At 42.2% G+C, this 27,949-nt stretch overlaps 1 protein-coding gene across 1 annotated transcript in view; it reads right to left on the reverse strand.

Annotated features, from left to right (window-relative positions):
* Nucleotides 1-1,373: 1,373 nt before the first annotated feature.
* LOC109431822 (hemicentin-2-like) overlaps nucleotides 1,374-27,949 on the reverse strand; it is a 402,363-nt gene continuing 375,787 nt past the window's right edge. The window contains exons 7-8 of the mRNA XM_062850072.1: nucleotides 13,388-13,556; nucleotides 1,374-2,357 (exon numbers count right to left, since the gene is read on the reverse strand). Coding sequence (XP_062706056.1) covers nucleotides 2,224-2,357; nucleotides 13,388-13,556 — 303 coding nt within the window. The 3' untranslated portion in view covers nucleotides 1,374-2,223. The remainder of the gene's footprint in view (nucleotides 2,358-13,387; nucleotides 13,557-27,949) is intronic.

Consider the following 27,949-nt stretch of genomic DNA (forward strand, 5'->3'; position numbering starts at 1 on the left):
TTGATAACTACCCTTGCATAAAGTGCAACTCTTCCCATCGATCATAGTGAAAACCGCTTATTTTTATATTTTATAGTTCCTAACTATCAGCCGGTTATAAATAAAAAGTTTGTCCTGGGGCTTTGAGGGTTAAACAGCTGCCATCTAGAATTTGGAGCTGTCGTCTCTGATTTTAGACCAGCCTCTTGGATATGCTGGTCGCCATTTTCGAAAACCACACTTCTTCCCCACACCAAATATACCCATATTGCATGGTTTTAGGACCTAAAACACCATCAAACAGCCGCTATCTTGAATTTTGAGACGCCATTTTGGATTTTAGACCGCCATCTTGGATATTCAGTATTTTTGGAGTCCAGACTTCTTTCCCTCACCAAATATACCCATATTCAATTATTTTAGAACCTAAAACACCATTAAACAGCCACCATCTTGAATTTGAAGCTGCCATCTTGAATATTAGACATCGTGCAATTTCTGGTCTTCAGTGTTGATTTCCGCACAAAATTCGTCAACCATGCTAAAGGTTACAAAAATCACCGCAGTTTGATTTGTCGCATGATGGAGCTTGGTTTAGTTTTATATGTATACTAGCTGTCCCGGCAAACTTTGTCTTGCCGCCTTGTGGTAGTTTGACAACTGTTGAACTCAAAATAGCCGCACTCTAGATTGGTTTCATTTTCGATCGTGTTGATTTCCTTCCCAGCTCATGAAAAATCAATACTTTATCAATTTTCTTACTTTTCTAGTTGATTTTCCTAACTTTTTCGGCATATAAACACAGCCAACATGAATACGAATCGAACCGTGCAAGAGCCATGCTTATCGGTTCAGCCGTTCGTAAGTTTTGTTGCCTCAAAGGAACTTCAAACTCATTTTTTATATATATAGATAAAACCGTATACAGCCTGTTCAACCGGTGCGGTGCTGGTTCGGATCACTGAAATGGTCATAACTCCGGAACGCCTGGACCCATCCGGACCATTTCTATTAACAAACAATGCGGTAAAATTCCGGTTCGATTCGAGCTATAATCCAAAAAAATCGGCCAATGGGAAGTGCCTTAAAAATGAGCGAACGTATTTTGTTCACAGACATGCATACATACATACACACATACAGACAGCATCTCAAATCACCGAACTAAGTCGATTGGTATATGTGACTTAATCTTTCGAGCCTTTTTTTTTCGAAAAATCGTTTTTTGAGTGAACATATATCCAGTACACTTAGTGTACGAAAAAGGCAAAATGTCGTTTTAGACCACCCTATTTTCAAAATGGCCACCCTAATGGCGAAACAACAAATTTGTGGTCAAATTATTTTTGATAAAGATCATGTTTTAAACATTCCACGTTCATACATATTCAAAAGTTGCAAAATTTTGCAAATCGGATGAAAAACGGCCGAGATATGAGAAGTTTCCATTGTTGTAAGTTACGGCACAAAACTGATAAAAATGCAAAAGTTCCCTTATCTACGCTTGTAGAACATGTCAATGATGTCTTGAGATCTTGTAATATAGTTGAGGTAGGTACATGCAATAAAATTGTAAATTCTGTCCCTGTACAATTACCATATAACAGCATATAACGGATTTTACTCGTCAATGTTACGATTGAATTAATCCAAGAGTTTCCACAACGCGCCTCGCCTAAAAAGTCATTTATTCTTCCAAATTACCACCAATTAATCCACAGAGTGCACTTTGGCAACTAGAAAAAGCACCACAAACTCATCAAACCCAGCCCACAGGAAAAAAAAATCCCATCTAGCAAAACTTCAGTGATGCGAGCGATGTTCACTGTTCCGAATTATTTCCTACTCTGCCTCACATTCCTCCATCGAGTCCTAGTTTTTTGTTCCAACACTTTTCACCGATTTCTAGCCTGAAGACGACGATGACGATGACGAGAGTGCGGTTGACCAGTTGGTGGAACTTTATGTACATCCTGTCCCCTGCAGACACAGATAGAGAACCTGCTGCAGCGCGCATCCCGCTTCCGGATGTCGTCTCGACCGCAACAGACGCACCACCACTGCCTGACTGAACCAGCCCATCCGCATCCACCACACTCCTCCTCTTCTGCTGCTGCTGCACTGCACTGGTGCAACTATACAACACACACACATTCATATTATCTACGTACTCCTAGTAGTAGGGTAGTGGTCGAGTCGCCGAGTCAACTCGAGCCGAGGCCGAGTGCTGATTTATGGTCAGTTTTATCTGACAGCCGGCCACCGTTGTTGGCCGGTCAGCGTCACGGACAGCAGCAGGAGCACCAGGCAGCAGCATCCCGATAGAAGCAGATTACTCTGCAGCGACTGGCCGCTCTGGATCGCCGCCGGATGTTCGCCTGGAAAGAGAACGCGGGGAAATGGAGAAAGAAATGAAACATTATGACGATGAGATGACGATGGGTTGGTAGATCGAAGGGCAAAGATTTTTGTGAGAAAAAGACCTGGTCTCAAAACGACTGTGTTTTTCAATAATTGTTGGATTTTTATCTGATAAAATTTAAGACTTGGTTTTCTTTCTTAACTGTAATTATCACGTTTGATTTTGGATTACCAATATGGTTGTTTAAAAAAACCAAACAACTGAGTGGTTAACACGCGAGCAGGGATGGGAAATGTCATAAAAATGTCATTTCGTTATTTGCTAATTTCACTGCACTTAGTCGGAAATGTTAATCGACGACCTCTTTGATTATCCATAACTAATCAGAGTTATGGACTGGTGATGCGTACGAACAGAAATTTACATCGGAAGTGATTAAAAAAGAAAAATGTCATAACACTTTTTCCATGAAATTCCTCGACATTTTCCATCCCTACATGCGAATACTCTGCAAAATCATACCGAAGGATATCTGGTTGATAAATTTCACGTATTCTATGAGTACACCAAATGGGCTACTCCGAAAGAGTGCAACACGGAAGCCCAACTACCGAGTAGTGGCGAAGAGGGATTCACTAAAACTAAAGATTTGGGATGAGCTCTTCCCTTAGATGCCGTTTCGCTTTCGTGGTTTTGATTATGATTCTTTCGGCCGGCGTTGCGTTGGCTTGTGCCATATAACACTCGGGCCTGTTTCTGGAGCGGAAGTTGTAATGAGTGGAAAGTTCTCTATCGCAAACCGCCGCGCCGCGCCCGGTCCATGCTCATTTAGCACTTTTTCAGGGTGCTTGTTACATTTATGTGACAGATGTTCATGGTTTGCCAACCGGGCGCCATTCATCTCCTATAGCAGTGGTTGAAAATTTATTTTAATTGTGGAAACAAAAATTTATTGCACACTGTCTGCTGTGTAGTGGAGCAGTTGAGTGTGAGGCGGAACATGGGAAAGTGGAAGACGATGGAATAATATTTTGTCTGGTTTTCTTCGAGCAAAACTAATTACTTTTTCAGTGCTCTGCAGCACAACTTTGAAAGCAGATTCAATTATCAACTGAACAGAAATGATTTATAATCAGGTACGTTAAATTCTTGTTCATCGGACATTAGTATTTTTCTTTTACTTTGCCTTATAGTTGGCTTTTCCGTCGTCTTTTCAATGCACAATAGCTTCAGTCATCGATTCTTTTCAACAATCACGTATGGTTTGCCTTCTAGGGTTATGTCTTCTATCAGGGGCTATAAGCGGCCGATGAGGTCCCTCTAGAGAACTGTTGGGAGTACAGTTGGAGCAGCCAGAAAAGACGCAGCCGAGAGTATCGTCAGGTACTTGGAACGGAGTTCCTCCCCTGTTGGGGAAATTTAGCAACTGCGTCCAATAAGCTGAACTTTTGTGGCATGTCCCGTTTTGATATTCGCATCTAGCCAGCTTCTGCCATGACGCGTCGTCTCCCAGTCAGGTGCAATGGAATTAATAAACTCTAAGACCTTCCCAGGTTCTGCAGACCAGATCTCACTGGGTTGCAAGCAACCAAGCTGAAGCGTAAATACGAGTGTATTTAATAAAATCATACTGAAAGTGAATTCTAGCTGGTCACTTTAAATAAATTTCCTTGACATTCTTGTGCATCGAGTATTTGCCCGTCTATCAAGCAATGTACAAATTTGGATGGTCATTGAGGAAGTTATAATATCAGAACAGCCTGAGAAAATTTATACCAACTACCTTTCATGACTGAACGGATCACGATGAAATAAATAATAGTTGTATTTTGTAACATAACGTTGAAATAACCTCACCTTTTTACACAAATCAGCGTGATGCTGGTAGTGAACACCAATTTCTGAGAGAATAAGGTTTTTTTCTCGTGCATTGTTTCTTCTGGAGCTTATAATATTTTTTTTGTTATTCGTAAAAAGTCATAGCTGAACTCTTTTGGAAATTACGAACTCTTTTTGAGACTCACTCAGAATTTTCTTCACGATTTTCTTCAAAATTTTCTCCAGTAGAACATAATGGAAATCCGTCCAAGGATTTTTTGAAAATGTCTGCATAATGTCTTCCATGACTAACTAAAGTTTGTTTTAGTGATTAATCATTCATGTTATTTATTATTTATTTAGTTAACATCAAATTCATGATAATACTGAATCAACAATTTGCCACCATAATACTCGATTTGCAGCTGCAGCTCTCCAACGTCGGTCACGCCCAACACTCGCCAGATCACGCTCCACCTGGTCCGCCCATCGTGCTCTCTGCACTCCACGCCTTCTTGTACCAACCGGATGGTTAGCAAACACCAACTTTGCAGGGTTGTTGTCCGGTATTCTTGCAACATGCCCTGCCCATCGTATCCTTCCGGCTTTGGCCACTTTCTGGATGCTGGGTTCGTCGTAAAGTGCAGCGAGCTCGTGGTTCATCCTTCTCCGCCACACACCGCACCGTTCTCCTGCACGCCGACGAAGATCGTCCTTAGCACCCGTCGCTCGAAAACTCCGAGTGCTTGCAGGTCCTCCTCGAGCATCGTCCATGTCTCGTGTCCGTAGATAACCACCGGTCTTATTGACGTCTTGTAATGGCACATTTGGTGCGGGGGAGAATATTTTTTGACCGCAGTTTCTTCTGGAGACCATAGTAGGCACGACTTCCACTGATGGTGCGCCTTCGTATTTCACGGCTCACGTTATTGTCAGCCGTTAGCAAGGAACCGAGGTAGACGAATTCTTCTACCACCTCGAAAGTATCCCCGCCTATCGTAACATTGCTGCCAAGGCTTGTCCTGTCTCGCTCAGTCCCACCTACCAGCATGTCTTAGCCGCATTCACCACCAGTCCGACCTTTGCTGCTTCGCGTTTCAGGCGGGTGTACAGTTCTGCCACCGTTCCAAATGTTCTAGCAATAATATCCATGTCATCCGCAAAACAGACAAATTGGCTGGATTTCGTGAAGATCGTACCCCGGCTGTTGAGCCCGGCTCGTCGCATAACACTTTCCAGGGCGATGTTGAATAGTAGGCAGGAAAGTCCATCACCTTGTCGTAGTCCCCGTCGAGATTCGAATGAACTGGATAGTTCACCCGAAATCCTTACGCTATTCTGCACACCGTCCATCGTTGCTCTTATCAGTCTAGTCAGCTTCCCGGGAAAGCTGTTCTCGTCCATGATTTTCCATAACTCTGTGCGGTCGATACTGTCGTATGCCGCTTTGAAGTCGATGAACAGGTGATGCGTTGGGACCTGGTATTCACGGCATTTCTGGAGGATTTGCCGTACGGCGAAGATCTGATCCGTTGTCGACCGGCCGTCGATGAAACCGGCTTGGTAACTTCCCACGAACTCATTTACTTTAGGTGAAAGACGACGGAAGATGATTTGGGATAGCACTTTGTAGGCGGCGTTCGAAATGGTGATCACTCGAAAGTTCTCACACATTAACTTGTCGCCTTTCTTGTGGATGGGACAGATTACACTAGTTTACAGCATTTTTGAACTCGGTAAGCTGATGATCATTTTTGGTGTAGAATCATGCCCTGAGTTCGAAAACGCGAAGGAAAAAAATTACAGTAGAGCGGAAATTTTTTCAACTTTCCATAGAAGGTTGATGATTTGAAATCGATTTTTGTTCTATTTTTAAGCAAAGTCGCTCACTTCACACATCTCATTCTCCGTAATCAATGCTCCGATTGAGCTGAATTTTTTACTGTAACTCGCCTACATATGATATGTCAAATAAACGTTGAGAAAGAATTTTTAAATTATTTTTTTCTTAATGAAAAAAATACATTTCTTCATATAATTTTAGAAATTTTTCTAAAATTTAAGGAGATCGTCCCCAAAACTCGCCAATACCTTGAATTTCATCAATCTGACGCAAAACCTGTATTCAGATGATCGAATGGTATTATATTCAGCTTTTAATTTATGGAAAAAGATTTAAAATTGGTTGAACAAAACGCAAGATATTTGAATTTTATTTAATTCCATATTTTCAAAAGTTGTAAAACTCGATATTGAGCTAAAACTCAAAAACTGTTCTACTTTAAATTTTTTGAAGTACGGTTTCGAAATCAGCGCAAAATTATGCTTCAAAAATTTTTGTCGTTGACAGAAGTTCACGACTTTCGTTTTATTTTGTAAACTAGTGTTATCACTTCCTTCCACTCCTCCGGTAGCTGTTCGGTTTCCCAGATCTTGACTACTAACTGGTGCAAACAGGTGGCCAACTTTTCCGGGCTAATCTTGATGATTTCTGCTGCGATTCCGTCCTTACCAGCCGCTTTGTTGTTTTTGAGCTGGTGGATGGCATCCTTAACTTCCCTCAGCGTGGGAGTTGGTTCGTTCCCGTCCTCTGCTGCACCAACATAGTCATTTCCTCCGCTGCCTTGGTCCTCCGTGCCTACATTCTCTTCGCCATTCAGGAACTCGTCGAAGTGTTGCGTCCACCTTTCGATCACCTCACGTTTGTCCGTCAGGAGGCACCCGTCCTTATCCCTGCAGATTTCGGCTTGCGGCACGTAGCCTTTGCGGGATGCGTTGAGCTTCTGGTAGAACGGCACAGCAGTTCCATTTCCTCACACTCCGCTTCTTCCAGGCGGCGGTTTTTCTCCCGGAAGAGACGGGTCTGCTGCTTCTGCTTCTGTCTGTATCGCTCCACATTCTGTCGGGTTCCATGCTGCAGCATTACCGCCCGCGCTGCATCCTTCTCCTCCAGAACCACTCTGCACTCCTCGTCGAACCAATCGTTTCGTCGACTCCGTTCTACGTACCCGATAGTGCTCTCGACTGTGTTGTTAATGGCTGCTTTGACTGTACTCCAGCAGTCCTCTAGAGGGGCCACATCGAGCACACCCTCGTCCGGCAACGCTGCCTCGAGATTCTGCGCGTATGCGGCGGCGACATTCGGTTGCTTCAGTCGCTCTAGATTGATTGATTTGTCTTTATTAGAGAGACTTTCAGCCCTTGGCTGGTTCGTCTCTTAGTCGCTCTAGATCGTACCGGGGTGGCCGCCGGTACTGTACATTGTTAATAACGGAGAGTTTTGGGCGCAGTTTAACCATCACCAGGTAGTGATCAGAGTCGTTGTGTTTATGTTGTGCATGCTTATTAGCAATCTTGGAATATCCTTGGAATAAACCTTCAGTTGAATCGTGTCGAGTACAATCTTGCTGAAATTTCCCTAAACACAGTTTTATATACTTCTATAATGCATTTACTCATCTCAATTCTTAAAGAAATTCATGGATAAATTCCTGAATAAATCTGTGGATGATCTCCTCAAATATTTCTCGGAGATAATTGCGAAAGAATTTCTGGATGACTTCTTGGATAATTTCATGGCTCATGTATCCCTAAAAAATCATCTTAAAGAATTCCAATACAATTAGCTGGAGGATATCCTCTAGAAATCATTCAAGTAATTCAAAAAGTATTTATGTAATACTGGAAAAAATCTTGGGTGTATCCCCAGAAAAGATGATAAACGGATTTTTGAAATTTATCCTTTATCACATAAATTTCTAGAGCAATCCCTGGATGAATTCCTAGATGAACTCCTGGTGGAATCTCTTGATGAATTCTGGAAAGGACCTCTGGAGCAATCCTTAGCTGAGTTCCTAGAGAAAGCCCTGGAGGAATTCTGGGATGATTCCGTGGTGGTATTCCTAAAGGAATTCCTGGAGGAATTCCTGCAGGAATACTTGCTGGAAACCATTGAGGAATCCTTGGAGGAACTGCAATAGAAATTCCTGGAGCAAAGCCTGGAAGAAATCCTGAAAGAATCCCTGGAAAATTCCTGCAGGATTCCCTAGGGTGCAGGCACCGGTTTTGGCCAGCCTAAGGGAAATCATTTTTATAGAAATAACCAATAACACAGCGCTACATTTTATTGTCTCAAGAGCAAACTTATGTGTCTCCGACAGATTTTTGGGCCACTGAATCCAAATCTGGGCTCAGATTAGCTCCAACACGTCACAATTTTGAGCTATACCTCAATTTATAGCGCAAAAAAAAATGTGATTTTGGGCTTTTTTGACCACAAGCCATTAAACATGGAAATATATTTTTTGGCAATCAAAGGTTAAATCGGTCAATAATCATCTAAATTAACGACTTATGCTAAATATTTCATTTTACCAAATCAAATTTAATAGATATAAGCATTTTATGTCAGTATGTAAACTTGTATGCAACTTTTGGAGGGTGACTTGTATGGGAAATATCGAACCTAACATAAATCCCTTAAAACTATCAAGTTTGATTTGGTAAAACGAAATATTTTTTTTGCATAGGTCGTTAATTTAGATGCTAATTGACCAATTTATCCTTTGATTGCCTAAAAAATATATTTTCATGCTTAATGGCTTGCGGTCAAAAAAGCCCAAAATCCCATATTTTGCCCTATTAATTGAGGTGTAGCTCAAAATTGTGACGTGCTGGAGCAAATCTGAGCCCGGATTCGGATTCAGCGGCCCAAAGCCCTGTCAGAGACACATACGTTTGCTCTTGAGACAGACCAAAAGTTAATTTTTGTTACGCTGTGTTATCCAATGAAAACTACCAAAGGTTTCGATTATACTTTATTGGAAAAATGCAGAAATCAAGCTAATACTTGATTTTAGCATAAAAAGTGGCATTGACCAAAACGGCATTGCCGTAGTTTTGGCCATATTCTCAGTTTTGGTTTCTATTTTGGCCAATCTCGTGTATTTCTAATGGGAGTGGCCAAATTAGAAGCATTCTGGCAAAAATAGATATATGGGAGCTGATTTTTAAGGAAAATTATTTTTTTCTTCCAGTTTTTAATCAAGATTTATGGTTTCAACAGCTGAAATCATATTATTATATTAGAATATACTAGTAAAAAATAAATTTATGCCGATTTATTTGGTAACAGGCTGAATATCGCACTATGGCCAAAACTCCGGGCTGGCCAAAACTGAAGCATCTACCCTAGAGAAATTCTGGGAGGAATCCCTGGAGATATTGTTGGAGGGATCTCTGAAAGTATACCTGGAGGAATTCCTGGAGAAATCGCTTGAGGAATTTTTGGAGGAGTTCTGAATTCTGAAATGTCTAAAAGAATTTATGTAGGATTTATTGGAGGCATCGCAGAAATTCCTGAGCGAATCCCTGAATGAATTCCTAGATAAATTCCTGGTGAAATCTCTAGAGGAACTCTGAAAGGAACCTCTGAAAGAGTTCCCAGAGCAATCCTTGGATGAATTCCTAAAGAAATCCCTAGAGCAAACCCTGGAAGAAGTCCTGAAGGAATTAATAAATGAATCCCAGCAGGATTCCCTAGAGGAGGAAATTCTTGGAAAAAACTTTGAATTCTTGATTGCCTGAACAAATAAATGAACCTCAGGCGAAATGCCTGGAGGAACTTCTGGACAAATTCCAGGCGGAATCCTAGGAGAAAGTTCTGGAGAAATCCCTAGAGGAATTCTTGTAGAAATTCCGTGAAAATATTCCTGGAAGAATTCTTGGAGGAACCTCTGAATGAATTCTTGGTAGAATTTCAAGAAGAATTCTTGGAGGAATCCTTAAAGAGGAGAATTTCCTGGATAAATTCCTGTAGGAAACCCTGGCAGAATTTCTAGAGTAATCCGTAGAAAATTCCAAGTGGAATTTCCATAATAATTTCTGAAGCAATGCCTGAAGGATTTCCTGGAGAACTCCCTGGAGAAGTTCCCTAAAAATATCTGAGGTAATTCCTGGAGGAACTCTTGGTGGAATTCCTGGATGAATCCCTGGAAGAATGCCTGGAGGAACTTTTGGAGAAACTTCAGAAAGAACACGTGAAATAATTCTTGGATTAATACGAGGATGAGTTCACGGGGCGAATTTCTGAAGGGATCCCTGGAGGATTTCCTGGAAAAAATCACGTAGTAATTTCTGAAGGAATTTCTGGATCAATTCCTAGAGGAATTCCAGAAGGATCCTTGGAGCATTTCCTGGAAAAATTGACGTAGTAATTTCTGTAGGAATTCCTGGATCAACTCCTAGAAAAATTCCCAAAGGAATTCCTGGGGTAATTCGTGGTGAAATTCTTGAAGGTATTCCTGGAGTAGTTCCTGAATGAAATATTCGGGAAACCCCTATAGAAACCCCTGAAGCAACAATTGGAAGAATGCCTGACGGTATGCCTGGAGGAACCACTGGAGAAATCCCAGAAGACATGCCTGTAGGAATTGTTAGAGGAATCTCTAGGGAAATTCTTGAGAAATCTTTACAAGAATTCCTGGGGGAATCCCTGTATAAATTCCATAAGTAATCCCTGGAGAAATCCCTAGAGAAAATCCCTGGAGGATTTCTTGAAGAATCACTGGAGCATTCTCAAGAGGAATCCCTGGAAGAATCTCTAGATGAATTTCTTCAGGTATCTCTAGAGGAATAACTGGTGGAACCTCTGCAGGAATTCCTGGAGAAAATTCTGGAGGAACCTCTAAAGGAATACCTGGACAAATCGCTGTAGGAGTTTTTTAGAGGTATCCCTGCAGGAATTTCCAGAGGAATCCTGGAAGAATTCCCGTAGGAATTTCTAGGGAAATACCTTGAGAAGCCCAAGGAGCAAGTTGTGAGGGAATTCCAGGAGGGTTTTTTGAAGTACTTGGGATTCTAAAGTTTGGGGTTTTTGGGAAGTATGGGGTACTAAAGAAATCGCAGAAATTCCTGAGGAAATCGTAAAGGATTTCTAAAAAGAGTTCGTAGAGGGACTCTTGGAGGTATCCCTGTAGCAGTTCCTGAAGAAACCCCAGGAGGAATCTCTGAAGCAATCCCAAGAGGAATTCCTCAGTTCCTGGATGGAATCTTGAATTAATTTCTGGAAGAGTTTCTAAAAGAATTCCAGGAGGGATTACTGAAGGGATTCCAAGAAGCGTTCTTGGAGGTATTTTATTTTTAAAATAATCCCTGCAATTGTTCTTGAAAGAATCACAGATGTAATTCCCAAGTGAATACCAGGAGGAATTACTTAAAGAATCTCAGGTGAACTTGCTTAACGAATTTCTGGAAGAATTTCTGTAGAGATCGCTGGATAAAAAATCTGAAGCAATCTGTGTATGCGCAGTAATTTCTAGACAGATTATTGAAGGAATACTTAGATAGATGAACTGCTAAAGAGATTTTTGTATAAAATTTTCAAGCAATTCCTGGATATTTTGAATAATTTATAGTGAAAGTATCTGAAAAAATCTGGAAGAAATTCCTGCAGAAATATGTTTTTTTGGAATTTTTGGAGCAATCTCTAGAGGGATTTTGAAGGAAGTATATGGAGAAATCGCTGAAGAAATCTCTGTAGGAATACGTGCAGAAATACATTACCAGATCTCTGGAGAAATTTCTGAAGGACACCTTGAAAAACGCACTGAAATAATCACTGAAGGAAAGTCTAAAGACATCTATTATAAGTCTAAAGACAGTCTAAATCCCTAGACTAATTCTTGAAGGAATCTGTGGAGAAATCCATGACTGTATAGCAAGCTATAGATAAATTCCTTGAGGAATTATTCATTCTTATATAGTTTATGAAACTCTGACAAACTAGGACATTCTGATACCTCAAAACTGCAATGCCGATTTGTTTATTCACATATCAGGCGTCCATGCCACTTAAATGTTATCTCAAGTCAGGTCCCCCCTGGACCCCCTCCAGGAAAAATACTAGCTACGCCGATGTTCTCACGTAATACACGTAAAACACGAAATTTAGTGCTCCCATACATTGAACATGTGCTTTTCAGACTTTATCAAATATTATAGGGTAGCTAAGTTAACCATTTCTCCATTTTTTTTCAGCACAAAGTTTGTTACATGTCCTTGGACTAGCTCTCTCAACTGGAATTTGAATAGAAGTTAATTTAAATTGCACAATTCAATCAGGAAACATCCAGAATTATAAAGCTTCCAATGAGTTCATTTGTGCTCGCTTCCGTTTCGTCACCGGGGCTTCCGAGCCCGAACCGGATCCACTCAAATTGTACGGTCATTTTCCTCGGAATTCCATCCACGCGGAATCCTGAATCGTGACGCTCCAGCTTATTCCGCCAATTAATTTCCAGCCATCACGTTTCGGAAATAAATACAAACGGCATTTCAGTTTTATTAGCTCGTAAAAATGGAACGATGCCACCTCGGGAAACTTTCCGACTCTTCTGCCCCATACACCACCGCCAGGCCAACCCAAGTCAAATAGGCAATCAACTTCCAGAGACCCCGACTGACTTTCACCGTTGCGTTGGTTGTTGTTCGGGGTGTGGTGAACGTGGCGGGCGTGTAGCTTCCCATCAGACACTGACTGGCGTGGCACGGACCATCGCCGCCGCATCGGTATGGGCTTCGGAAGCACCCCATAAATCAAGTTCGATAATCAGCTCCACACAGTTCGCACGACCAAGCCGACCCGCCGCCGTTTGCAATAAAATGGCTTCGTTCCGTTACTGCCGGTGTAGTGAGGATGGCGATCGAGGGATGTCCATGGGGGGTCGTTGAAGGGGCTTCGCTGGTCTGTGGCCGGAATTGGGCTGCATCAATAAGTCAAACGGGAGAAACAGGTTCATTTGATTTGGGAAACTGGGAATCCGCTGCTGTCTTGATTGCTACAGGATAAGATGAGGAATTTTCTAAGAATTAATTTTCCATTACCGGTGCCACATCCCTACCGGAGGGCGAAAACAGTCCAAATATTTACCGAAATCGGTTCCGCATTATAAGCCTGCACTTCACTGTTGTGGGTTCACAGTGGAGTGTTTCTGTTAGATGATTGGATAAAATCTAAGGTTCAGTCCTTATTTTTTGGAAATTATATATCTTGAAGAAAACCAAAGTTTGTGACACCCCAATAAAGGTCTTGCCTTGGTCAAATGGGTTTAGTACAAAGAAATAAAACATAATTTAAAAGACGATTTCTGAAACCGCAGACTGGCCACTATGTGTGAGTGGTAGGCCCATCACCAGTGGTGGTGACTTCGCCCGGTTGGCTCTACTTACCGTTGAGCACGTGCACGTTCACCGTGATCGGATTGGCCGTCGACGGGGAGCACGTATATTTGCCCGAGTCGGAGGTTTTCGCTCGCTGTATCAGCAAATAGGAGGTCGTGATGTCACCCTTCTCCGTTATCACGGACACTCCGCCACGTGGTGAGTCGTAGTTTATTTCCTGCGAAAGAAGAAAGAACGATACAAAATGAACTCAATCTGCGGAATGGAGTGAGAGTGGAAAGAATCATGGTGGAATCAATCCTTGGGTGATGGTGAGGGTAAGGCTTGGCTGGTTACCGTGAATGATGGGGTGGTTGGGGAAGAACGTGTCGGGTGAGCAATTTCCCAGGAGGAGCTAACGCTCCCTAACCACTTGAGCGTGCGAAGGCGTAATACGAGAAGAAGAGAGGTGTTAATTTTCTGGTTTCTGATTTGTATTTTCTTCACCTGCGACTTTAAGATCAGAAACATCATCGTCGAGTTACAGCTTTTCAAAAATGTGTGTTCTTAGCTGATAGTGCAGCCTGGGCACTGTGTTCTTTTGAACTTAAACTAGTTTAAGGAGGTGCGTCCCGAGCTTCTTTTCCATAAGCTACGTCCTGTGGCTGAGTATGAAATGCTTTATCGTGTTAGCTATACGTAAGGAGACAGTTCTTCAACGCGATGTTGACACACACCCATTGGCGTAGCTAGGGGGGGTTCCAGGGGTGCCTGGCACCCCCTGGATCAAATTTGGCACCCCCTAAAATTTTTCCTTGACAGTCACCTAAAATTTAAAACATACCACAATAATTCTAATATTTTTTCAATGGTACATTTGAACAAAACTTAATCACACCCGGAAATACTTATATACTTATAAGAAATACTTATGTACCTGAACAACCATCAGACTTCTCCATGGATTCGTCCAGTAATACGTCTATCTATTCATACAGTGATTTCTCTAGGCATCCTTTATGGATTCCTCCAGATATTTTTTCAATAAACTTCCCTTAGAATTCTCCAGGCAGTCCAGATGGGGTTGTACATACTAGAAATTTCTGCAAAGATTGGTCCAGCAATTTCTCCTAGGATTTCTTTGGAAATTCTTATTTTGATACTTCCCGGAATTCTTCTAGGAATTCCTCTAAAAATGTCTATTGGGATTCCTTCAGGAATTCCTGTTGATATTATTCAAGCCAATCTTCCTGGGATTCTTTCAGAAGTTCTTCCGGTGATTCTTCCAGGAATTCCTTCAGAGATTTTGTTCAGAGATTCTTCCAGAAATTTCCCATGGAATTCCTCCAGGAGCTTATATTGGTCTTCCTCTGGGAATTGTGGCTAGGATTCCTCAAGCAACTCCTGCTGTGATTCTTCCGACAATTTCTCTTAGAACTCCTCCAAAAAATCTCACTGTGGTACCTTCAGGTATTCTACTAGGGAAGTTGTTCCGGAAATTCTTCCGGAAAATCTCAATGGGATTTTTCTAAAAATCCCTTCGATGATTCTTCCAGAGATTTCTTGAATGATTTATTGCGGAGATTCCACCAGTTTAGACTCCTGCGCGAAAATTAGTTGCGTGGGTCCACAGATATAAAACCAGACCACGTCCTGGTGAATATTTTACGCTGTGTTGTTGGGTACACATGTGGTGATAGTTTTGCATTAACACACATTTATAACGCACCTTCGCTGAAAATGAGCCTGATCATTTATTTGCGTCGGAATCTATAAATCTTCACAACGGGCAATATCCAGGACTTCCTCCAGAGGTTCTTCCAGAAATTCCACAGGGGATTTCTCCAAAAACTTCTATTGACCTTCCTCCATGAATTCCATCTGGGATTCTTCAAGCAATTCTCATTGGGACTCCTTCAGAAATACTTCTAGGGATTTCTCCTGGCATACTTACTTGCTGCAATACCTTCGGGAAATCTTTCTGAGATTGCCATTGATTCCAGAAATCCCTCCTGCAATTCCATCCATCCTCTAGTATACTTTTACCTATTCTGTACTGTAGATATTCCTCCAGGAATTTGTTAGAGGAACTTCTCTTAGGATACCCGGGTATTCCTGATTCTAGGATATCTGTAGAAATTATTTCTATGATACCTCCTGGAGTTCTAGAAATTCCTCCAGATATTCTAGCTGGGATTACTCAAGCAGTTCCTGTGGTTATTCTAGTTATTCTTCTTCCAGAAATTTAAACTGTGGTACTTCAGAAATTAAGCTACGGATTCTTCTAGAGCTTTCTCCTGGCTTTTTCTGGGATCTTTCCAGGCAAACTTCCTGGAATTCTTGCAGGAATTCCTTTGATTGCTCTACCACGGATTTCTCCAAGGACTCATCCAGGAATTCCTTCAGATATTTTATCCAAAGACTCCTCCAGAAATTCCTTATGGAATTCCTGCAGAAACTCCTTTTGACCTTCCTCCAAGAATACCTCAAACACCTTCTCCTGCGGTTCTTCCAGCAATTTTTCCAGAAATTCTTACTATGATATTGGATTACAAGTTTCGACTGGATGATGATATGGACTATGATATGATCAGAAATTCTTCTAGTGATTCCTATACAAATTGATTAGCATTGTGGCTGGAAGTCTTCCGGGAATTCTTCCTGAAATTCCTTCAGAAATTCCTCCAGCGATTCCTTCAGGGCCTTCGCAATGGATTCTTCCAGAAACGCTCTACCGGTTCTTGCAGGAACTTATCTAGGTATTCCAAGGATTTTATCTTTGGATTCCCCCAGGCATTCCTGTATAGTGTCCTCCAGCAATTCCTCCTAGGATTTCTGCTGAGATTTCTACAATGATACATCCCAGAATCCTTCTAATAATACCTCCTGATATTTTTTCTGTGATTTCTTCAGAAGCTCTCCGGTGATTCCACCAGGAATTTTTATCCAAGATATTTTATCCAATCATAAATTATAAATTTCTCAAGGGATTCCTCCAGGAACTCCTCTTGGTCTTCCTGAAAGAATTTCAGCTGGATTTCTCAAGCTATACCTACTGTAATTCTTCCAGCAATTCCTCCTAGAACTCCTCCAGAATTTTTTGCTGTAATACCTCCCGGAATTCTTCTAGGGATTCTTCTAAGAATTTCTGCAGGGATTTATTGAAAAACTTGCTGGGATTATTCAAGGCAATCTTCCTATGATCCTTGCCTTCGGTGCATCCTCCTGGAAATCCTAAAGGATTTCATTCCTGGGATATATCCAAATATTTATCATTGTTTCAGCAATGCCTCTTATGTACGAGAAAAACTTGTAATTAATTAGAAAGCACAGAATGTTGCTAATTGACAAATTGTGAGATAATCGCGTTCTGGTGGGATTTGAACTCACGACTCCGTAATCGCTAGACCGCAGTATGGCCATTTCTTTGAGGGCATGGTTGTTTTTTTTTTTTAATTTTTGCTGTCGTTTCATTGGAATTTAATCAACAATTTCTTTGATTTTTTTTCTAGAATTTCAATAGAGGAATAGCCCTCTGAAAATATTTCAGCAATTTCTTTTTCAGTTATTTTGCAAATTTCTCAGGCATTTTTTTTCTAGAATTTCAATGGCTTTTCCTCTAAAGTTATTTCAGCAATTTCTTTTTCAATTATTTTGCAAATTTATCAGGCTATTTTATCGTGATTACTTTTGTTATTTTTATGACTTAATTGTAGTTATATTTATTGCTTCCGAACATGGCTGAATTGGAAATTTAGAAATTCCAAACTGGGCTTGCTCGAAGAAAATCCTATGAAATTCACGAAAAATTTCCTGACAAATTCCCAAAGAAATTGCCGGATAATTTTCCATTGCATTTGCCCTAGAACTTTCAAGGTAGTTGCCAAAAGAATTCATATAAGAATTGCTAGTGGAATTCCTGAATGAAATTTTAAGGCTTTTTAAAGAAATTGGTCAAATCCAATCTCAAAAAAAAATTGCTGAAATATATTCTATAAAAATTTCCACAAACATTCACAAAACAATTTTCAAAGAAATTCTTAAAGAATTTCCCGAAATCATAAAAGGATTTTCTGAATGAAATTTAGAATCAAATCCAAAAGTAATTGCCGTAGTATCACCATGACAGAATTTTTAAAGAACCTTCAAAGTTTTTTTCATTTAAATTCTCGAAAGAAGTCTTTGAGAAATTTGCCGAATGAATTTCCAAAGGAATTACCGAAGAAGTTCCCAAATTAATAAACGAAGTTTTCAAAATTTCCTAAGAAATTGCTGATAAAATTCCCAAATAAATTTTCAATGCAATAACATCGGAAATGCCGAAGGTTCTTCCAATCGGAGTTGCTACAGCATATCCTTACATAATTACTGAAGAAACCTATAAGAAATTGTCTAAAGAATATTCATTAAAATTATAGAAGCGATTCCTAAACGAATTTCCGAAGGAGTTTTCGAAGGAATTGGCGAAGGAATACCGAATAGTATAGATAATAAAAGACCAAAAAATCGACGAAAATCTCAAAAAAGTAGAATGAGGAAGTTCCTCCCAGAGTCATTGTTAAATGAATTACAAAATAAAATAATTCCCAAAAGAATCGCTTGAAGAGTAATTGGAGAATTTTAAAAAGCAAATATCAATAGAAATGTTGACATTATCAAAACAATGCTTGAAAGACTACTGAAAAAATTGGCGATGCAACTCCCGAGAAAACATTTCAAAGGATTTGTCAATAAAGTAAAAAAGCCAAATAAACTCCTAATGGAATTGCCGAAGAAATTTCCTAAGTAATTTTCGATGAAAGCTTTCAAAGGATGCGTGAAAGGTGTTCAGTATAAAATTCCAAACGTTTTACCAAAAAAATTCTCAAAGAAATTGCCGAAGGAGATCCCAAGATATTACCGAAGATATTTGCCAAATCCAAAGCAATTGCTGTGAGATTTGCAAAAGAAGACTTAATTGAAATAAATTGGAAAACAATTTCCAAATAAATTACCAGGAATATTTCCTGAGGTATTACCGAAATAATGTTTTGCCGAAAACACAAATGTCTTGTATTATACGTACAAACCAGACACGATTATTCAAAATGTACGAAGCTGAAATTCTGGCTGATTACTAAAATGTTGGTTTTACGTAGGTCAAATTGTGAGCTTTATACACAATTCCTTTCAACAGATATATTATCAATTCATTCGAAATCGTTATTTGGTGCGAGCATCAGAATCCCGAAGAGAAAAATCGAAGTTCGCTCGCACCAAATTCCGAGTTTCAGTCCTGAATATGCAATTTTAAGTATTTATAACTTTTTCAATTGTTCTTGAAAACTATTTTAACAAAGAGGATGTCACAATGAATACAAATTACACAAAAATTCGTGGATATTTATTGGTTTCAGAAATTTACACTTGCTCTGAAAATGTATGCTTACGGACCTGATTATTTTCAATCCACTAAACAAAGGGGTTGTCTCGATGATTGTTAAGTTCAAACTGAAAATACAAATTCCATGTGTTATAAGTACGCAATCAAGTTATCAAGTTTCAACCCCTCACATGGCGGGAAAACTGTTAAATTTGTACAACGGTTCGGATTAAAAAAAAGTGTTCTTTAAAATATAGCGTGTTCAAATTTGCGGGCTATTTTTTCCGCTACACAGTATGTCATTATTTCATGAAAGAAATTGAGGATGGTTCGGTATTTCCTTTTACGAAAAAGTAGCAATACAACCTAGAAGCCACTGAAACTGGCACCCCGAAGGCACCCCTTAGGGAAAAATCCTAGATACGCTAATGCACACACCCGGCAGTGCCGTTGCAAGTGGGGTGTGGAGTGGGTGCTTCCACGATAACTATTACATCAATGCAAATGTAAACTATTTCACAGCACTGGCCATCTCATTGAGAAGCACCAGAAGGTATACTTCCAAGTATCCACCTTTTGACTGTAAATGACTATTGGAGGGTCCATAGGATGGAAAGAAAATTCTAGAAACTGCTGAATTTATTTAGACAAACAATGCTTTACAAATCCGACGATGCATTCTAACGATGCACCAATGCAACGACGCATCAATGCAATAATGTACCAATGCAATGATGCACCAATGCTACGATGCACCAATTCAAAGATTCACCAATGCAACGATGCACCAATGCAATGATGCACCAAGGTAATATTGCACCAATTAAACGATGCACCAATGCAATGATGCACAAATGCAACGATGCTCCAATGCACTGATGCGCCTATGCAATGATGCACCGATTTAACGATGCACCAATGGAATAAAGCACCAATGTAATGTTGCACCAAATCAACGATGCAGCAATGCAACGATGCATCAATGTGGCGATGCACCAATGCAACGATGTACTAATTTAATGATGCACCAATGCAGCGAAGCACCAATGCAACGATGCATCAATGCACTAATGTACCAATGCAATGATGCACCAATTTAACGATGCATCTATGGAACAACGCAACAATACAACGATGCACCTATGGGACGATGCATCAATGCAGCGATGCACCAACCCAGACAACCAGTAATCGTATAACATGTTGCATAAGACGATATTGTGGAGGCCATATGATTGCATGCCTCCATTTAGGCGCATGTAAACAACAAGACAAAATGTGCTAGAAATCAAATTTGAATTTTACGAAATCCAGTACCGATATGGAAGTAAAATTGAGCACTATGAAACCGTCTCTAATATCCTTACCACAGGACCTTACACAGCTGTTGGCTTAGCTTAAGGTAGCAGCTCACCCAAGCAACACACATGATTACCAAACAGTCACGGCAGCGCATGTAAGAGTTGCACAGAAGTCACTGTGACTTACTGCGCAACCATTACCTGCGCTACCTTGACTGTTTTGTGTTGGTTGGGGAAATGCAGGAGTTCCATTCATGAATACATAATATGATCTGGAACACGTCACGTTAAAACCGTAATAACAATAGTTTGTCGATTATTTTTGCTCTCGTATAAAAAAAATGTTAGTGCAATCAACATATTCCAACTATTACATCAAGTTTTTTTTTCAAGTATTCCTTAAAGGGTTTCTGCAGGGATCCCTTCGGGCAATGTAAATACTTACCTTGCCTTCAGGGATATCTTGTACGATTTATCTAGCAGTTACTACAAATATTTTTACAAAAATTCCTCCAAGAATTACTTTGAATTTTGTTTCAGGGATAGCTTCAGAAATAATTTTAAGCATTGATTTAGGAATACTTACAATGATTCCTTCCAAGTATTTCTTCAAGAACTGTTTAAGAAACTGTCTCGAGGACCTGCAACTACTCCGGACTTTCAACTGTCAGTTTGAATTATTTAGCCATAATAGAAAGCTCGCACATTGTCCCTCAAATTCATTTCTATAACGCAAGGAACATTGCGTTCTTTAATTTCCTCTTTTGTGCCACTAACACTAGCATATAAGTTCCGAAATAAAAATTGTAATCTACTAATCCTCAGTATGAATATAGAAGTCAAACCGATCACATCGTGTTTCGAAGCTCGTCCAAAAAACCGAAAGTGACCAGTCCGCCGCGAGTCTATCTCCGAAGTAAGTCCGGTCACGTGTCCGGCCGCCAGTCCGCCGTCGTAGTTCTGTGAACTTCTGGTGCACCGTCGTTAATAAAGTTCGCGAGTTTGGTGCGAACAGTAAATGGTGCCGAAACCCGGGAGGAATTTCCATTCGTCGACGAAGCTGAAGATCGAATCATCGAAGGAGGAGGAACCTACTACCGTGGGTGGAGGAGCACATCTCGTCATTGTCGCTGTCGCTGGCCGCTAACCTGCGGCGAATTCTCCGTCGTTCGTGCCCTGCCGTCACCGGTCGAAGGAAGGACTCCAGAAGGTTCGATAGCTCCTACAGTAAGTGCTCCAGAAGTTGAGGTTAGGACAACCACGTGCAACCGTAAGTGAACCCATCGCAGCAGGTAGGTGTCTCTATAACAATGAGTACGTCGAAAAAATCGTCTCTGCGTAAAAACACGCTTCATCTGAAAGCTTTACACCGAAAGCGTGAAAACATCCTCGGTTCGGCTCTGTTAATCCAGCGTTTCGATGAACAATACGATGTTAGCCAAGCCAATCAGGTCGCGATCAGAATCGAGCGTTTAGATGGGCTGTGGGATAAGTTTGAGGATACCGAGGATAAAATTGAAGCCATAGAAGATCAGGAAGAGGGTTTCTCGGAGGCTAGGCAAGAGTTTCAAAACCTTTACTTTGATCTAAAAGCGTCGTTGGTTAGCAAACTACCCGGCGTGGCAACTGCCAGCTCACCTTCCCCTGGTCCAAGTTCCTCACACCAACATGTGCCTCCTGTTAGCCAAGCCATGTCGGTAAAGCTTCCCGAAATCAAAATACCCGATTTCGGAGGCAAATTGGATGAATGGATCGAATTCCGCGATCTTTTCAAATCGTTAGTGCACGCCAATCCCCAAATTTCCGCGGTTCAGAAACTGCATTACCTTCGCAGCGCCATGAAGGGCGAAGCGTCGCGGTTGATCTCGTCATTTGCTATCACTTCCGATAATTACCTCCTCGCGTGGAATACGATCTGCGATCGGTATGAAAATAAGAACTTTCTCGTCAAGCAACACATGTCCGCGATTTTGAAGATTCCCCAAGTAAAAAAGGAATCATCCTCTGCCCTGGCAGAGCTGGCCGACGAATTCAATCGGCATGTAGGCATTCTTGATAAGCTTGAAGCCAGTGCTGATCACTGGAACTCGTTCTTAGTTGAGCGCCTTAGCAGCCTCTTGGACGAGAAATCGTCGATGGACTGGGAAGCCCAGTGTGACGATAATGCTGCTCCGCAGTACAAAGATTTGTTGAGCTTTATTCTGAAACGGTCACGCACACTACAGATGTGCAAACCATCCCAGAGTGCTCACCCCGCGAACGTTCAGAAACCCACTCGATCAAAACTATCATCCCATGTCGCGTCCGAAAACGTTATCAAATGCCCCTGCTGCAAACAGGCTCATGCTATCTCTCAGTGTGAGTCTTTCCTGAAGCTAACGCCCAACAATCGATTGGATTTCGTCAAAAGGAATCAGCTTTGCATCAACTGCCTTCGAGGCGGACACTTAGCCAAAGACTGCCGTAGCAGCCTATGCAGAACGTGTGCAAAGAGACACCATAGTTTGCTTCATCTTCCCCCGATTGCATCAGGGTCTGCTACAGTTTCGGTGGACCAAAGCTCAACGACCACGAGCTGCACAGCGGTTTGTTCTGGCGAAACAATCGTCACTCAGACAAAACCCTCGTTCTCGGTATCGGTAGCACCATCGGTGGTGCTTTCGCGTACTTCACCACAGGCAAATCCGTCGTCGGTTAGTGTATCGTCGCCGCAATCGCTCGCCGTTAATAGCCCCTCTCTCTCGTCGTCGGTATACTCGAATCGTCAGTCCGAAGCAAATGAACCACTTCCCCGTTGCCCCTCTGATAACATGATATCGTCTACTCCAACAATGAAACCTCGAGATGCTACAGTGTTCCTATCTACAGCATTGGTACGAGTACAGGACGCTGATGGCATTGGTCATTTTGCGAGAGCATTACTCGATAGCGGATCTCAATCCAACTTCGTGTCGGAGTCTCTTTGTCAAAGACTAGGACTCAAACGTAACCGTATAAATCTACCTGTGAGCGGCATTGGTCAAGCAACGGTTAGTGTTCGCTACAGTGTGCAAATCTCTCTTGCGTCACGGTTCGGGAAATTTGTGCGAGACATTGACTGTCTTGTGCTACCCAAATTGACTGTCAATCTACCTAGCTGCCATGTAGACATCTCGAAATGGAATATCCCTCGCAACTTACTACTTGCAGATCCAAAATTCAATATTAGTCACGGTGTCGACATGATTGTTGGAGCCGAACTATTTTTCTCGTTACTTGAATCCCATCAAATAGTTTTGGACGACAATTACCCAGTCTTGCAAAAAACGTTGCTCGGTTACGTGGTTTGTGGAAAATACTCAACCAACGTCCCTGAAACAGTAACCTGCCATGTTGTTACTGAACAGGATTTGAACTCTCAGTTGGAGAAAATGTGGGAAGTCGAAAATCTCGACGTTGGTAAGGCACTCACACAGGTAGAACAGGATGTCGAAAACCACTTTCTCCAAACAATATCACGTGACACCACCGGTCGTTTCGTCGTACGCCTCCCCTTTCGTGAGTCCATGGACTCGTTGTTGGATGACTCCTACGATCAAGCGTTGCGGCGCTTCCTTGCAATGGAAAAGAGGTTCACTCGAGACCCAACCCTGCGTGAGGAGTACGTGAGGTTCATGGACGACTATGAACGATTAGGGCATATGGAAGTAGGTTCTCGTGTCGCGGGCCCGCAGTATTTTCTCCCCCATCATGCTGTCCACCGTCCCGATAGCAGCACGACGAAGACACGAATCGTGTTCGATGCCAGCAGCAAGGGATCTGGTGCTCTTTCCCTTAACGACGTCCTTCATACAGGTCCTACTGTCCAACCACCGTTACTGAATCACATCGTAAATTTCCGGCTACCGCAGTACGTCTTCACCGCGGATGCGGAAAAAATGTTCCGCCAAATATGGATCCATCCCGATGACCGTCGTTATTTGAAAATCATCTGGCGTCGAGATCCATCTTTGCCACTGCAGGTTTATCAGCTAAACACTGTGACTTATGGACTCGCCTGCTCACCGTATCATGCAGCACGCGTGCTCACTAAGCTGGCCGAGGAAGATGGGCAGAAATATCCTCTTGGTGCGCAAGTTGTCATTAAACGCGTCTACGTCGACGACGCGTTAGCTGGAAGTGACAATTTGGAAGAAGCCAGCGAAACATGCCGCCAGCTGATGGAGTTGCTGCGTCTCGGAGGGTTTTCTTTACGGAAGTGGAGCAGCAACAACCCAGCAGTTCTGAAACACATTCCGATAGAATTGTGGGAAAACGCGTCTAAAATGGAAATCTGTCGTTCAACTGTGACCGCCCTGGGACTTCTTTGGAATCCAGTGGGTGATTATTTCGACTTTAAAATACCATCGTTCCCAGAATTGACCAAGGTGACGAAACGTATTGTAGTATCTGAAACTGCTCAGCTTTTTGACCCTCTGGGTCTGCTCGGACCGATTGTTATAAGCGCCAGAGCTTTCGTTCAACGACTATGGGCAAAAAACATTGCGTGGGACGAAGAGCTATCGGTAGAAGAGAGTGCCTGGTGGATGAACTTTCGAAGTGAGATAGTATTACTACAGCAACTAGCTGTTCCTCGTCGAGTTCTCTCTAACTCGGATCGAAACTATGAACTGCATTGTTTTTGTGACGCGTCAGAGAGAGGTTATGGATGTTGTGTCTATGTAGTGAGTCCTAACACCGAAGGGCAAATCGTTAGCCACATTTTGATTACGAAGTCACGAGTTGCTCCATTACGTGGATTGTCGATGCCACGACTTGAGTTGTGTGCAGCAGTGTTAGGTAGCCAGTTAGTGGACAAATTGCGTAGCGGGACAGACTTTACCGAATCCGTTACATTTTGGACAGACTCTACCGTGGTATTGTATTGGCTTCGTGCTCCACCGACTAACTGGAAAGTGTTTGTGTCCAACCGAATAGCCGAGGTACAAAGACTCACAAAGGGGTTCAAATGGAGACATGTTCCTACTGAACACAACCCTGCTGACAAAATCTCTCGTGGCATCCGTCCCTCTCAGATAATTGACGATAAATTGTGGTGGCATGGGCCACAATTTCTAACACATCCAGAATCTTGTTGGCCCAATATGTTACCCAACTCTTTACCGATACCGAGCGCTGAAATAGAGCCTGAGAAACGACAAGTTGTTGCTCTAAACAGTGTGGAGAACGACGACTTTCTTTTCGCTAGATTTTCTGACTTGGGGAAGTTGTTAAGGGTCGTTGCTTGGTGTCTGCGTTTCTACTACAACGTTAGAAGTCGAGCAGAAGAACGTGTCACCTGTAAACTGACACCTGCTGAAATCGAAAGGGCTCTTAAGACGGCCGTCCAAGTTGCACAAACAACCACCTTCTCCAGCGAATATCATCAGCTAACCGTCAACAAGCTACACCCTGTCGATTCCAAGTCTGCTTTGAAGAATCTCAACATTTTCCTGGACGACGACGGGTTGATGCGTCTCAACAGCCGGTTGAGCAACGTAGAAGGCCCGTATGACACGAAATTCCCTCTAGTTCTTCCAGCAAAACACCGATTGAGCTGGTTGATAGCTCGGTCATTGCATCTGCGCACAGCACACGCAGGCCCGTCTCTACTACTTTCAACGATGCGCCAACGCTATTGGCCAATACAAGGAAGGCAATTAGTTCGTCGAATCGTGCGCAATTGTGTGACCTGTTTTCGCTGTTCACCGCCGAACATGAACCAACAAATGGCACCCCTACCTTCTGTGCGGGTAACACCTGCCCGCGTGTTCTCCAAGTCGGGATTAGATTACTGCGGGCCATTCAGTGTCCGTCCGTTATACGGGAGGGGGGCTAGCGTCAAAATGTATATCGCCGTATTCGTGTGCCTGTCGGTGAAGGCCGTTCACGTCGAAATCGTTCCCGACTTGTCGTCCGGCGCGTGCATCAACGCGATCAAACGGTTCGTTGCTCGACGCGGTCGGTTAATCGAGCTCCGGTGCGATAACGCGACAGCTTTCGTCGGGGCTGATCGTGAGATGCGTGAACTTCGTCGTCGGTACAAGCAGCAGTTCCAGACAGATGAGTGGGACAACTACTGCCTTGACTCTGGGATCTCGTTCAAATTCATCCCGGCACGATCTCCACATTTTGGGGGGTTGTGGGAGGCCGGGGTAAAGTCTTTTAAACGCCACTTCCGAAGAATCTTCGGGAACTCATCGTACACGATTGATGAACTGACAACGGCAGCTGCACACATTGAAAGCATCCTCAACTCTCGGCCTCTCACCCCTCTCACGGATCATCCTGACGATCTCTCCGTCCTCACGCCTGGGCATTTTCTTATCGGGGAACCGATGTTTTCGATACCTGAGCCTGATGTTTCTAATGCTCCGATATCTAGGCTTTCCCGTTTTCAGGAGATGCGTCGTGCGGTCCAAAACTTTTGGAAATGCTGGTCCAGAGATTATTTGTCTCTTTTACACCAGCGCTCAAAGTGGAGGAAGGCTACCAAGAACATTGAGCCTGGAACGATCGTGTTGCTCAAGCAGGACAACTACCCACCATTCACATGGCCCCTAGGACGAGTGGTGGAGACCTTCGCAGGACCTGATGGGTTAGTACGTGTCGCCCTAGTACGAACTGCTCGAGGACTCTACAAAAGGGCGATAACTGAGGTCAGTCCATTGCCGATCGACGAGGAAGACGTGACTGGCAATATCCAGGTCGCCGAGGGCGACTGTCGCTATGATGATGAAGGTTGAACCACACCGGTTCAACGCGGCCCGGGATGTCTCGAGGACCTGCAACTACTCCGGACTTTCAACTGTCAGTTTGAATTATTTAGCCATAATAGAAAGCTCGCACATTGTCCCTCAAATTCATTTCTATAACGCAAGGAACATTGCGTTCTTTAAAATCCTCTTTTGTGCCACTAACACTAGCATATAAGTTCCGAAATAAAAATTGTAATCTACTAATCCTCAGTATGAATATAGAAGTCAAACCGATCACATCGTGTTTCGAAGCTCGTCCAAAAAACCGAAAGTGACCAGTCCGCCGCGAGTCTATCTCCGAAGTAAGTCCGGTCACGTGTCCGGCCGCCAGTCCGCCGTCGTAGTTCTGTGAACTTCTGGTGCACCGTCGTTAATAAAGTTCGCGAGTTTGGTGCGAACAGAAACTTTTCAGGAATTACTTCAAGGATTTTTCTTTTAGGAATCTCTGCAAGCTTCGTTCAGGAATACCTCTTCGGATTCCTTCATAAAGTTCTTCAAGGATTATGTCATGAAATCCTTCAAGGAATCCTTCAGAGTTCAGATGAACTTAAAGGAATTTCTCCAAGGATTCCTTTAGAGATTTCTCCAAGAAGGAATCTTTCAACGATTCCCAAGGAAATCCCTGTAGAAATGCATGCAGGAAATTTTGGAGGAGTTTCTAAAAAATCTTTGAAGAATGTAGATGTATTCGGAAAGAATCGTTGAGTTGATTTCGGAGGTATCTTTGATGACATTCTTTAAGTTATACTACAGTACTACGAAGTAGTACTAGGAGTACTAGGAGTACTTTGAGGATTTACATGAAGAATTTCTGAATAAATGTTGAAAGCAAAGAGATTTGTTTAAAAATAAACTATTCACCATGCCTAGATTATTTTTCAAAGAAATCAATGGCGGCGATTCCGATTGAGAGTTCCTCTCAAATTCTCTGGGTCAAATAATAAAAATTGGGAAGAATTCCTGTATATTTCCATGTAGGAATTTCTGCAGGAGACCTAACAGAAATTTTTGTAGGACCCCTGAGGAAATTTCTGCAGGAATCCTTTGGGGATGAATGCGTTCGTCCATGTAGGGTTATCTGAAGGAAAACTTTGAGAAATTCCTGAACGAATCTTTGTTATGTGACCTGCAAAAATCCTTGGAGCAAAATAGTAAATCTTCACTGAACTTTCCTTAAGCATTCTTGAACAAA

The sequence above is a fragment of the Aedes albopictus genome, chromosome 2, assembly GCF_035046485.1.
Source record: "Aedes albopictus strain Foshan chromosome 2, AalbF5, whole genome shotgun sequence".
NCBI classification, from domain to species: Eukaryota; Metazoa; Arthropoda; class Insecta; order Diptera; family Culicidae; genus Aedes; species Aedes albopictus.